Below are 13,991 nucleotides of genomic sequence, written 5' to 3'. Positions count from 1 at the left end.
ACCCTCAAATCCCAACAATTGAAAAACTCAGGTCCTGTTGTTTTTCCAGCCAGAATCAGACACTGACTTTCATGAGTGACTGGAGTTAAGGAGAAAAATGTTTTGCTAGGGAACAACTCCAGGAGAAAACAGAAAACAACAAGTGCAAAGTCCCTATTCCAGCAAAAACCCACCAGCCCTGTCCTCATTAGGTCAAGACAACGTGCAGGTCTCAACTACAGGGGCTGCTGGAAAGTTGTATTTCAGCAGACTTTTAGAGGAACCAAAGGGGGTAAAAAAAAAATCAGAAAAGGGAGTGGGGGAACAGAGACTTCAGCTGGTGACAACCCAACTTTGCTAACAAAAACAGTACACAGCAGGAGATGTCGAGCACCTCTAGAAGAATAAATATGTTACCTCACTACTGATTGATATATTTGCTTTTCACTGATTTGGTACTAAATTCTGTAATTCACATAGGTACTCTGGTAGGTGAGGAGAAGGTAAAATATACTGAAGTTTGTTTTGATTTAACATGTTGAACATGCGGTTTCTTACTTGGAACTGAATCTTTTCATGACATACTGTTGCAATAATTTATTATATTATAAATCTTCATGTGAAAAACAATGCATTTCTCCCCTTTTTCAGAATGCTAAGCAATAAAACCATTCTGCTAGCATGTTTGATGTCAGCTCTTACCTATCTATGCTTGGAGCTATTACTTTGTTTGCTTTTGTTCTGACATCTGAAATCAGTGAAAACATCTAATTTTGATGTATTTTAAAGGGCTGCAAATGCTATATTAATTCCCATCCCCCAAACTAATTGAACAAATATTCTGTTGACCTCAATTCAAAATATCCTTTTGAAATGGCCCATTTTCAACCTTTTTCATTTTAGCACCGTATTGTTTCCCTTGTATGCAGGTGGGAGATTTTAGAACATGCACAACGAATAGGAAAAAAAGATGGTGAAGTAAGAGGCCAATCAGATTACTAGTGACCTCTGGCAAACGGTGCACCAGGAGCTGATCTACCGTTCTGTGCAGTAAACAGGACTTGGGACACAAAAACAAAACTAGCAGCGTAGGCTGAGATTTACCCATATGCAGAGGGCCCACAGAGTGTCCTGTACATCATTTACAGCTCACCTAATAAACAATAATAATAATTATTATTTATTATTATTAATATAATATTTTGTATGATGTACAAGGGGCTTTGCAGACATAGTCACCCTGATTCAGTAAGGTACTTGAGCAGGTGCCTTACATTATACACTTGAATTTTAGTATTGATCTCAATGGGAACAGAGTTAGGCTAATGCTAAGCACTTTTAACAGTGTACTGCATCCTAAAACTGATAAATATTAATCATCATTACAAAATATCTACTTTAAACACATGGGATTATAAATGGGAAAATACAGACTGCAATTGCCATGAAATAATTTTTAAAAAACAAGATATTCTCAAGGTTTAGAAAGTAGTTACTAAAAAGTGGTGTAGCCTTATCTAATGCAGAGAAATGGGCTGCAATGTATATTGGTAATACCTTCCTCCATATCAAATGCTATCAAAGCTAAGGAGTATATAATATTAGTGTCCTCTATCTTTACTTTGAGGAAAATATTGTTAAAGAGTTGTTTAGGGTGTTAGCCACCAGACTAGCATGACTTTAACGGGCTTCATGGGATTAAAATCCTCAATCAACTCTTTGAAAGAAATCTACTTTTAGGAGATTAACTCACAAACTACCTGAAAAGCCAACAGTTTTCAAGAAGAACTAGATAACTTAATGACTAACTTAAACATGCAAACCCAGTTAAATCTTAGTTGGATTATCTTGGAATATATAGGCTAAAGCAGGGACCAACAACCTTTGGCACGTGGCCCATCAGGGAAATCTGCTGGGGGGCCGGGACGGTTTGTTTACCTGCAGCGTCCGCAGGTTCGACTGATCGCAGCTCCCACAGGCTGTGGTTCGCCAGGCCAATGGGGTCTGCGGGAAGTGGCATGGGCCGAGGGATGTGCTGGACAGATGAACTAGATGACCTCTTGAGGTCCTTTCCAGACCTAAACTTCTAAAAATTGTGGTTATTGCCTGGTAATGAAGGCAATCCAGTACCCTAGGCACACACAGGGTTCTAGCTTCACTTGGAGTGGTGGTGGCTGGTGGATCACCCTCTCCTACCCTACCAAAATGGCAGGCAGAAGTTTTGGATGGCCTCTCCCTCTTCCACCCTGGACTGGCACCAGCCTCTTTCCCTGCCTTTGGCAGCAGTAGGGGTGTCAGTAAGGGTTCTCTTCTCTTCCCCCCGCCCCGCCTGTGAGGTAGGGGAACCCCACCCCCTAGGACCTAACCCATCAGAAGGGGTGAAACTGATTAGGTGGGTGAGCTGGGCACACCGTAGTCTTCTCTTCTTACTACACACAAGTCTTTTGTGGGGATGGTGTTGGGAGGGCCCCCCCAGAGCAGTGGAGTTAGCACTCTACAGAGATGCCTGGGGAAGTTCACACCACTCAGAGCTATTGCTGCAGGCCATCTGCAAGCTCAGACACATATTGCTGTGCTGGTCACTCTCAGTTCACATTTTCAAGGTGTGTGCGTGTTTTTGTTTTTTGCAACAATAAGGGCTAAACATTTACTGCTTTTTAAAATGAAAGATAAGATTATGATGTAATCATGTGACTCCAGCAGCAGGTGCTCTAGGCCAATACAATCTACGTCTTAATCTGGCCCTACCAAAAATTAAATGGGTGAATCCATCAGGCTATCTTCAACAGGGTCCACCTTCCTAAGGGCCCAGTACAAGAAAATATCCATATACAGGAAAGCACTTGAGCATGTGTTTTAGTTTAAACAAGTGCTGAAATGCTTTTTTGAATCCAGCCCCAGTAGGCAGAAAGGGAATTCTGGCCAGGAAGAGAGTAAACATTCCCACTCTTGCCACAAATGTTGAAGGATCCTGAATGATGCTTGGGATCTCAGACTTATGTTTCATTGGAGAGACTGCACCTGCAGCAGTACAGCACATCTAATCATCTCAGACTGATCCAGCACTGAGGTCACTGGCTTGGCCCTGACTTAGAAGAAACGGAATCACCCCACCACTATTTGGAGGCCTTCAATCCACATAACCAACAAGATTAACCCTTCTTGACTTATTACAGACTATGGGGCAGAGGAGTGTTGTGAGGTTTAGTTGATAGCTTCTAAAACATTCGGCTGTTCTCTGATAAAAATTTATAAGTGAAAAGTTATTATTATAGTACTATAAAATACTAGGAAAAATCAGTGGAGCTGCACCCACTTACCCCAGGCTGAATTTGTCTCTAGGAATTTTTTTCCATAAGAAAGGTCAAATTTGATACTACACTTAGGAAATCAAATTTATGGCTTTTTACAAAATAAGACACACACCCATATTTCTTTCTTCTTGTTCTTGTTTTGTGTTTGTTTTACAGTTGGTTTGAAACAGGGCTCATCATGGTAAAGGAAGCTATGGGGAGAGACTATATATCATCCTTAGGGTGTATGTCAAAGCATCTTTGATATTTACAATGAAAGAGTATAACATAATTTAGACAAACAATATCTGTTGTGAATGAGTCTTGTAATGCTTTATTGTCATTAAATATTAATAAGAGACAACCATCAGTTTGTGGATTTTCTTCAAGAATTACAATACACAGGGAAGAAGGATTACTAAAAAAAATCGGTATGCCTTACCAGAACTGCTGCTGATCTCCAAAGGTTCAGGAGAGGAATTCGCTACATACGGCTATCTACACTTTGAATATTTGTTATACACTGCTCCTCTTCTATGAAGCTGGGCACCAAGGATTTTGTAAGGTGGTTGTGTGTTATAATGAGAATTTACAATACAGCCACAATTCAGTTATTTTACACTGCGGTGAAGCCTTTAGAAAAGGAGCAATATGAAGGGGTACTGCACCTAAATTTAATAAAGTAGGTTACTGTGAGTGAAGCTTGTTAGTACACACTGTCAGTGCACTTTGCTCTCAGCAATCTAAACATATTTAGGGAAGATGCATGTGGAAAAATATCACCACTACCCACATCTCCTTGCAAGTATTCTCTTCTAACCTGCACACCACCACATTTTACTGTCATTCCTGGAATTACAGCCAGTTCAGATTATAAAATCTTAGAACAGCAGCAGAACAGAGAAGCAAGGCAACACTGCATTACCCCTTAGAGATAAGCCATTAAAAGTTCAGCTACATGAATATATTTATAGCTGCGTGTCTTACTTTATCAACCAAATAATCAGAAGCAAGATCTGTGTCCTGCCTGACTGACTAGTTACATGTGTGCCCAGAAGGGAGTACATAAGGCAATAAACAACTCATAAATCAACACACAGGTCAAGAATATCATTTACCAGCCAGTAACTTCCATGTTAATGCAAACAGAAGATGCAATTAGCACTCTGAAAACTGTAAAACTGAAAAAGCAAAAAACAATCTCCCTTTGTCTCCCACCCAGAAAAGCCTTATCATTTTTGACGGAAACACTACTGACTCCACAGATGGCTTTGTGTTTCCTGTATTTGTTGTTCTTTAGCCAAAATAATTATTAAATAATAAGAACAATAAATAATACAATTAAACTAGATGTGCCACAAAAACTGAAAGTTGTTTTGTTCACTCAAGAATAAGTTCTCCTAGAATTAAGATTTAAATGGTACTTTAAATATAGAGCAAAATATAGAGAGTAGAGTTGTATAGGATTTAGATTAAATAATTATTTATTCCAAAATGTATTCTGCTTCAAGAATATAGAGTACTTTTCATCATTTAAGCAAACAACAACAAGTAATTACTGTTTTTAAAACATCAAGTCAATCAGCACTGAAGTCTTTACTTACTGTTCATTGTGACAGGGGAAGGCCAGATGGCTATAGAAAAGTAGTGGGAGATAGATATATTAGCTCCAGGCTAACCAAATCCCTGGTACCAGGTTAAGTGAAATGGCAGCTGCTCCAGGTCAATTAAGACACCTGGGGCCAATTAAGAACTTTCCAGAAGGCAGGGAGAAGGCTAGGTTGATTGCGATACCTGAAGCCAATCAGGGGCTGGCTGAAACTAGTTAAAAGCCTCCCAGTCAGTCAGGTGGGTGTGCATGTCAGGAGCTGTGGGAAGAAGTTGCGCTGTTGGAGAGGCTGAGTAGTACACACCATATCAGGCACAAGGAAGGAGACGCTGAGTTAAGGGTGAAGTGGAGCTTGAGGAAGTGAGGGCTGCTGTGGGGGAAGTAGCCCAGGGAATTGTACATGTCATTTTTCTAAAAGCTACCACAGCTGATACTATTAGGGTCCCTGGGCTGGAGCCCGGAGTAGAGGGTGGGCCTGGGCTCTCCCCGCCATCTTTGCCCCCGTTTAATCACTGAGACTGGGAGACAACAGAGACTGTGAAAGGAAGAATAACTTTTCCTCACCTCCCTCGCTGGCTTATGATAAAAATGGCTCAGTAGACTGTGACCCTTGTCCCTAGAGAAAAAAGGGTTCCGTGGAGGGTCACAGTGAGCCTCTGAGGCTAGCGAAATCCACCAGGAAACACGGGACCCACAGAGGCAAGGATAGAGCTTTGTCACACCATCTATAAACACAAAATCTAATCAGATAGCGGATTTCCAAATTACCACAGAAAAATAGCTCAACTCCAAAAAATATTCAGTTACTTGTCACCAACCAATCAGAGTGAAGAATCTCAAAAATACTTAGGGTCAAATTCTGCTCTCAGTTATATGGGTGTAATATGGGAGTAACTCCACTGATGTCAATAGAGTTCATCTAGATTTACAAAGGTGTGAATGAGAGGAAAATCTGTCCCTTCAAGCTCCTGAGCAAATAATCAAAGTTTAAGTTTATGTTCTAATATTCACACAACAGTCACAGCTCTAAGGATCCATAGTCTACTGAGGTCAATAGAGAATCTTTCCATTGACTTCAATGTACTATGAATCAAGTCCTAAATGTGAGAAAGTATGTCCCAGCATTTCCCATGCAAGGCTTCACATATTAATGTTTTGGGAGCGTACCTTTGTGGGAAGGTTTGGGATTGAATGGAGGGGGAGCTGCTCATCTCCATGTCTAACTTGGTATTTCCACAACTACTTGCCAATTTTCTTAGGCACTTACCCCTTCCACACCCATGTTCCGAGTCACCAAAAGTCCAGAGGATATGGCACAAAACTAAGGATTTTACCAAGGCTTTTATGAAGGGTGACTTTTATGCTTTTTCTCATGCTGCCCCTCACTGCTTGTAAAAGATATCCTCTAAGCATCCACAAAGCTATCTAATTATCTTCCTTCAAAACCCTCCTTAAAACTCTCCTTTGCAAATCGACAATTAGGTTGCTGGTGCACTGAGACCTATCATGCCAACCGATATTGTCTCATTATTTCCTGATAATCCCCTATCAGGGTCTCTGTGTCCATCTGTTTTCTTTTGTTTTATACTTAGATTCTAAGCTCTTTAGGGCAGAGACTATCTTTTTGTTCTGTGTATGTACAGCACCTACCACAATGGGGTCCTGGTCCATGACTAGGACTCCTAGGTACAACAGTAATACAAATAATTAATAATAAGTTGCTTCCTTTTTATATACTCTTCTCTTTTCCTTTTCAGGCCCTCCAGCAAGAACTCATAATGATGCCAAAAAGCCTCCCTTGACTTGTTTGGCAAGGAAACCGAAAGCCTCCATCTTGAAATGACCAGTACAATGGAAGAAACCACCTCTTTCCCCAAGAGTCACAAGTGTCACTCCCTCCCAGACTCTCCAAGCCTAGCAACTGGAGAACAGAAACTGGAGCCCACATGATAACATGTTACATAAACTGTGAGGCCATTAGGCTAGCCTCAGTCAAAGTTTAAATGCACTGAACTCATTTCTTATCTTTTAAAAACATTTTGTAGGGTTCTGGGACTTTGATTCATGTCACCGCTAACAGCGTAGTTCACAAACTAAATAAAGTTCACGTGGAACAAATCTTTACCTCAATCTGTGTGGTGTTGTCATGTCCCTCGTCAAGTAGTAGGTCTGTGAAGCCCCCAGGCTCTGAGGAATCCTGCCCCATGCTGGCTCTGTTAGTATCGATTGATTTGAGAGACTCTGAGTGCCTTTTCCACCTGTGACTGTATAGATGTGAATCCACTTTTACGTTTTCCTCCACTTGAGGGGAGCTCTGAACAACTTCATAAAACATACCTGTTTGACAAAAGAAAAATAATAATAATGTAGGGGACAGATGGTTATTTATCAGTTTGGATCCAAGCACCTATCACAGCCAATCACTTTGTTTTATTGATTATAAAAGTAATAGTCATAATAATTATAAGGTCTGATTATTTCTTACATAAAAGAGTCTTATAAAATCAAATAAAAGTTGTTAATCTTTCTACACATTCTTTAAACCATCCTGTTTAATTTAATACTATACTATATATCTGAATGAATGCTATAAAATTATTTTTAAAAATCTACAAAAAGAATTTAATGTTATCAAATTCAAAAGATTTGAGCGATTTTTGTAGATCCGTACTAAATTCTACAGAGCACTGTTGTTTTCATCCCTGTCTATTTCATGGCTTAAGAAAAGCCTTTCCATGACAGAAAGATTTACATTCTCCACGTTGACACCTCCATCTACCCAAGTACCATCTCTCCTCAAAGGAAACCAAAAATCTTAAACAAAACCAACCACCCAATTAAAAAAATACCCCAGGCAGAGTTTTATCCCCAAAGGGGAAGAGGAACCAGACATTCATGTCCACTAAGGACTTCACTATTGCTGCTGATTTTATGTGGAAGGCATTCAGATGCTATGGTGATGGATGGCAATTTAATACAATAACTCATCATGTAAAGTCATCCCGATTAACATTGTTTTGTTGCTGATCAATTTGGGAACATGCTCAGGATCCATAAGGGTCATCAAGGGAAGAGGTACAGTAGAGATAAAGGTGAGGAAAGAATTTTCAGATGCTGAAAAATAAATAATTAGTCAAATAGTTTCTATCACTCTTTTCCCTTGCAGCAACTCAAGCAAAATGGCATTTCCAAAGCCCTAATAGGTAATCTTCCTGCTGACACTTTAGAGGAAGTGAACAGAAAACTAGCATTCAAAAGGTTAAATGAGTAATAAGGAATCCCTGCATTTTTGCATGTAAGGAAATTGGGGATGGGGATGAATCTACCAGCCACCACTCCTTACAGGGCAGAGTCAGTTGCAATAGTGACAAATGTTATGACAGACTTCAGGCTGCTGTATAGGCTATTTTGGGACACTATCCAATAAGGTTCTGAGCTCATCCTCCAAACTGTTTGATCACCCTCATCTCCCTGGAAATTAATGTGAGCGGAAGGTGGTCAGCTCCTGAAAGAATATGACTTTTAATGACCATTCTTAAAGCAGAATAAATAGTCTCAGGCCTTAGCCATCTCCAGAAACCAACTAATCCCATTGCTTTATTTTAGTCACTGTGTTTCTTTTAGGCAGTGTGTTTTCTGAAAAGCCTAAAACGCTCTTCAATAAACTGCTTCAGATATCCTTGTTTTATCTAGCAATCAGCTGCCAGAGACAGAGGAACCGCTCACTAGCTGAACTGACCCATTCCCTCAGAAAGCTTTATCAACTGCCAGTCAAAAATCCATTCAAAGCTACCCTACCTGCTTCACCTTAGAGAAGCTCATCAGAATGTTAAGGGATAATAGGGCCTCAGGTCACACAGTGCTGACAAATATGACAAACCCAACAGATTAAATCAAAGATGTGTTTAGTGCCTGCAATACAAATCAGTGACAGTATGATTGAAAATACCAAGTTACTATATTTTAAGCATCCATATTTGATAACAGACTCCTGGAGAGAAAAGCAGGGGTATGTACAACCACCCACCCACACCCACCCATAATTACATTGTGTCAAAAATCACATTCAGTACAATTACATCAGGTTACTAATATAAACAATTGAACTTAGTATGGCCCTTTTTCATAGACCAGATAATGCAGTAGGTAAATGTACAGTTTCCTATTTGAAAGTCCAGGTTCAAACATAGGTTAGGCCTGGTTTGCATAGTTTTTATACAGATTTAATTATTTTTGTTAGGGCTATGATTTTGTACTTAAATAATAAAATTGGTGCTACTCCTAGCTCAGGGCTACACTACAGATTTCTCCCACCATGGGTCCAGATGATGAAGATGTCATCAATGTAGCGCAAGTAGAGTAGGGGCATTAGGGGACAAGAGCTGAGGAAGCGTTGTTCTAAGTCAGCCATAAAAAGGTTGGCATACTGTGGGGCCATGCGGGTACCCATCGCAGTGCCGCTGATTTGAAGGTATACATTGTCACCAAATGTGAAATAGTTATGGGTCAGGACAAAGTCACAAAGTTCTGCCACCAGGTTAGCCGTGACAGTATCGGGGATACTGTTCCTGACGGCTTGTAGTCCATCTTTGTGTGGAATGTTGGTGTAGAGGGCTTCTACATCCATAGTGGCTAGGATGGTGTTTTTAGGAAGATAACCAATGGACTGTAGTTTCCTCAGGAAATCAGTGGTGTCTCGAAGATAGCTGGGAGTGCTGGTAACGAAGGGCCTGAGGAGGGAGTCTACATAGCCAGACAATCCTGCTGTCAGGGTGCCAATGCCTGAGATGATGGGGCGTCCAGGATTTCCAGGTTTATGGATCTTGGGTAGCAGATAGAATACCCCAGGTCGGGGCTCCAGGGGTGTGTCTGTGCGGATTTGTTCTTGTGCTTTTTCAACATTTTTATGGCTGACTTAGAACAACGCTTCCTCAGCTCTCGTCCCCTAATGCCCCTACTCTACTTGCGCTACATTGATGACATCTTCATCATCTGGACCCATGGAAAAGAAGCTTTTGAGGAATTCCACCATGATTTCAACAATTTCCATCCCACCATCAACCTCAGCCTGGACCAGTCCACACAAGAGATCCACTTCCTGGACACTACGGTGCTAATAAGCGATGGTCACATAAACACCACCCTATATCGGAAACCTACTGACCACTATTCCTACCTACATGCCTCTAGCTTTCATCCAGATCATACCACTCGATCCATTGTCTACAGCCAAGCGCTACGATATAACCGCATTTGCTCCAACCCCTCAGACAGAGACAAACACCTACAAGATCTCTATCATGCATTCCTACAACTACAATCCCCACCTGCTGAAGTGAAGAAACAGATTGACAGAGCCAGAAGAGTACCCAGAAGTCACCTACTACAGGACAGGCCCAACAAAGAAAACAACAGAACGCCACTAGCCATCACCTTCAGCCCCCAACTAAAACCTCTCCAACGCATCATCAAGGATCTACAACCTATCCTGAAGGACGAGCCATCGCTCTCTCAGATCTTGGGAGACAGACCAGTCCTTGCTTACAGACAGCCCCCCAATCTGAAGCAAATACTCACCAGCAACCACACACCACACAACAGAACCACTAACCCAGGAACCTATCCTTGCAACAAAGCCCGTTGCCAACTCTGTCCACATATCTATTCAGGGGATACCATCATAGGGCCTAATCACATCAGCCACACTATCAGAGGCTCGTTCACCTGCGCATCTACCAATGTGATATATGCCATCATGTGCCAGCAATGCCCCTCTGCCATGTACATTGGCCAAACTGGACAGTCTCTACGTAAAAGAATGAATGGACACAAATCAGACGTCAAGAATTATAACATTCAAAAACCAGTTGGAGAACACTTCAATCTCTCTGGTCACTCGATCACAGACCTAAGAGTGGCTATACTTCAACAAAAAAGCTTCAAAAACAGACTCCAAAGAGAGACTGCTGAATTGGAATTAATTTGCAAACTGGATACAATTAACTTAGGCTTGAATAGAGACTGGGAATGGATGAGTCATTACACAAAGTAAAACTATTTCCCCATGGTATTTCTCCCTCCCACCCCACCCCCCACTGTTCCTCTGATATTCTTGTTAACTGCTGGAATTAGCCTACCTGCTTGTCACCATGAAAGGTTTTCCTCCTTCCCCCCCCTGCTGTTGGTGATGGCTTATCTTAAGTGATCACTCTCCTTACAGTGTGTATGATAAACCCATTGTTTCATGTTCTCTGTGTGTGTGTGTATATAAATCTCTCCTCTTTTTTTTCCACCAAATGCATCCGATGAAGTGAGCTGTAGCTCACGAAAGCTTATGCTCTAATAAATTTGTTAGTCTCTAAGGTGCCACAAGTACTCCTTTTCTTTTTACCAATATAACTGTGTCCAGTCTCTAGCTCTGCCAGTATAGTTGAAGCAATACAAAACTACTGCAGAATTCAACATGATTGATCCAGGACTGGCAGAGTAGGGATATTGCAGGTTAAGTGTGAGGTGAAATAGCAGAGCTAGACTATGGAGTTTTCTTAGCCCCTGACTGTACTTATTACTGTCTCTAACTATTGCTGTATCACATTTCTATATGTAATAAAGTCCACCAAATTATTGTACTGTTTGTTCTAAAAGCAACAGCCAAAAATTTCAACAGCCCTTTCTAACCAACTCAGCAAAACAGCTTCCCCTTCATGAATCTCCAATCTTAAGGAAATGAAACACAGCATCACTTTCTTGAAGTCGGCTGAACAGATTGATTGTTTTCTATCCACTATATGTAAATGTAAAGTTAATTAATCACTGATGGAAATCAGTTAGATCAGTGATAGTGTCTTCTAACTTCTCAAGTCAGACAACGCAGGAAAAATAAATGTGCAGAGCCCTAGAAAGCAGCTCTTTCCCAGGTTAAAGCTATTTCACTTTTCTTTGTGAACGCAGCTAATGGATCGCTGATGCAAAGAACAGCAGCTTACTGGAAATGTAACAAAGTATTTTACTGTTACCATGTAAATCTCAGTGTTTTCACCCAATTAGAGTGCAGAGGAATAAGTAATTCAATTCAAATGGAATGCAGGTCTGGCAAATTAGGTGCCTGCTCATGCCAAGGCCACTAGCCCTTACTAACACTGACATGCATAGCTGGAAGCCAGTTTGGCTCGCTTGTATGCTAGTAATATCAAAATAGATATTAGAGTTATAAGTAGGGTTGCCAGCTGTCTGGTTTTCAACCAGAATGCCAAGTCAGAAGGGGACCCTGGTGGCTCTGGTCAGCACTGCTGACTGGGCCACTAAAAGTCCGGCTGGCGGCTCAGCGAGGCTAAAAGGCATGCTCCCTGCCTGCCCTGGCTCTGCATGGCTCCCAGAAGTGGCGACATGTCCCTGCGGCCCCTATGTGCAGGGGTAGCCAGACAGCTCCATGCGCTGCCCATGCCTGCAGGTGCCACTCCCACAGCTCTCGTTGGCCATGGTTCCCGGCTAACAGGAGCTGTGCAGGAACCACTGCCTGGCTGGCTCTGCACCTATGGGCTGCAGGGATATGCCGACTGCTTGAACCATCTGTGTTAAGTTCCACCCAGAGCCTGCACCCCTCACCCCAACCTCCCTGCCCCAGCCCTAAGCCCCCCTCCTGCACCCTGAACCCCTTGGCCCCATCCCGGAGCCCTTGCACCCCAAGCCACACCCCAGGAGATTCCCTCCTGGAGCCTACACTCCCTTCCGCACCCCAACTCCCTGCCCCAGCCCAGAGCCCCCTCCCATACTCCAAATCCCTCATTTCTGGCCCCACTCTGGATTCCACACCCCAAGCCAGAGCCCTCACCCTGTCCCACACCCCAACCCCTTGCCCTAGCCTGGAGTCCCCTCCCACACCCAAACCCCTCATCCTCAGCCCCACCCCAGAGCCTGCACTCCCGGCCAAAGCCTTCACCCCTTCCTGCACCCCAACCCCCTTCCCCAGCCCAGCGAAAATGAGTGAGTGTGTGAGGGTGGAGGAGAGCGAGCGACAGAGGAAAGGAGGGTGGAGTGAGCAGGGGGCATGACCTCGAAGAAAAGGCGGGTCAGGGGCATGGCCTTGGGGAAGGGGCGTGGCAGAGGGAAGGGCAAGGATGTTCAGTTTTTGGCAATCAGAAAGTTGGCAACCCTAGTTATAAGAATGCGTTTAGATTTTATGAAATGCTTGTAGGATGCTGCATGTGTATTCATCTTACTTAGAATATCTGTATCCCAAGTTATAAGGTAGTGTTTAAGTGTTTGCTCTGTAACTATAAAAATGTTTGCTAAGACTGTAAACCCCCAGAATCAGGGGAAAAGCATTACCAAGTATGAAATACTCGTTTACCACTAGAGTTGCCAACTCTTACTGAAGTTATTCTGGGAGATTTTTTTTCCCCAACATGACATAATGTCATTTTCTTAAAATATCCTATTAAAATCTCCTGGATTGCTTTCAGTAGTCACCGGGAGATCAGTGCCGATTCCAGGAGACTGCAGGCCAATCCTGGAAGGTTAGCAACCCTATTTACGCCCCCCACAAAAGAAAGCATATAGACACTAGAAAAGCCACTATGGAACATCAGTGGATAAAAGACTGTTGATTGGCTCCCCCACACTTCTGAAGAGGGAACATACACATGTCCTCATCCCATCACAGCCTGAATCCTGCGGGAAGCGAATAAAAATCCCTGTTAAGGACAAATTGTTTTCCCTATGCTGCTTGAACTCTGAGGGATGAACATTTCAAAGCACGGTTAGCCCTAAAGGACATATAAACCTTTGCATTTTACAGCACCTACTATAATCTTTTGGAATCTAAGACTGTATCTCATTTGTGTGTATGTTTACCCACTTTATCCTTGTAAATAATTCTCTCATTTCTTTTTTCTAGTTAATAAACCTTTAGTTTATTATAGGATTGGCTACAAGTGTTGTCTTTGGTGAGAGATCTAGGGTGCACTTGACCTGGGGTAAGTGATTAGTCTTTTGGACTGGGAGCAACCTGAATATTTTGTCATCTATGGTGTAGGTGACCATATATCACTAAGTCCATCTTGCCTGGATGGCAAGCTAGACTGGAGAGTCCAAGGGGACTGTCTTCACCT

The 13,991-nt window shown here is 42.2% G+C and overlaps 1 protein-coding gene across 1 annotated transcript in view; it reads right to left on the bottom strand.

Annotated features, from left to right (window-relative positions):
• PLXDC2 (plexin domain containing 2) overlaps positions 1-13,991 on the bottom strand; it is a 390,541-nt gene that overhangs the window by 207,488 nt on the left and 169,062 nt on the right. Inside the window, exon 2 of the mRNA XM_038393403.2 lies at positions 7,007-7,218. Coding sequence (XP_038249331.1) covers positions 7,007-7,218 — 212 coding nt within the window. The remainder of the gene's footprint in view (positions 1-7,006; positions 7,219-13,991) is intronic.

Source organism: Dermochelys coriacea, chromosome 2 (assembly GCF_009764565.3).
Source record: "Dermochelys coriacea isolate rDerCor1 chromosome 2, rDerCor1.pri.v4, whole genome shotgun sequence".
Taxonomy (NCBI): Eukaryota; Metazoa; Chordata; order Testudines; family Dermochelyidae; genus Dermochelys; species Dermochelys coriacea.
The sequence above is the reverse complement of the archived record's forward strand: the minus strand, read 5'-3'. Positions and strand labels throughout refer to the sequence as shown.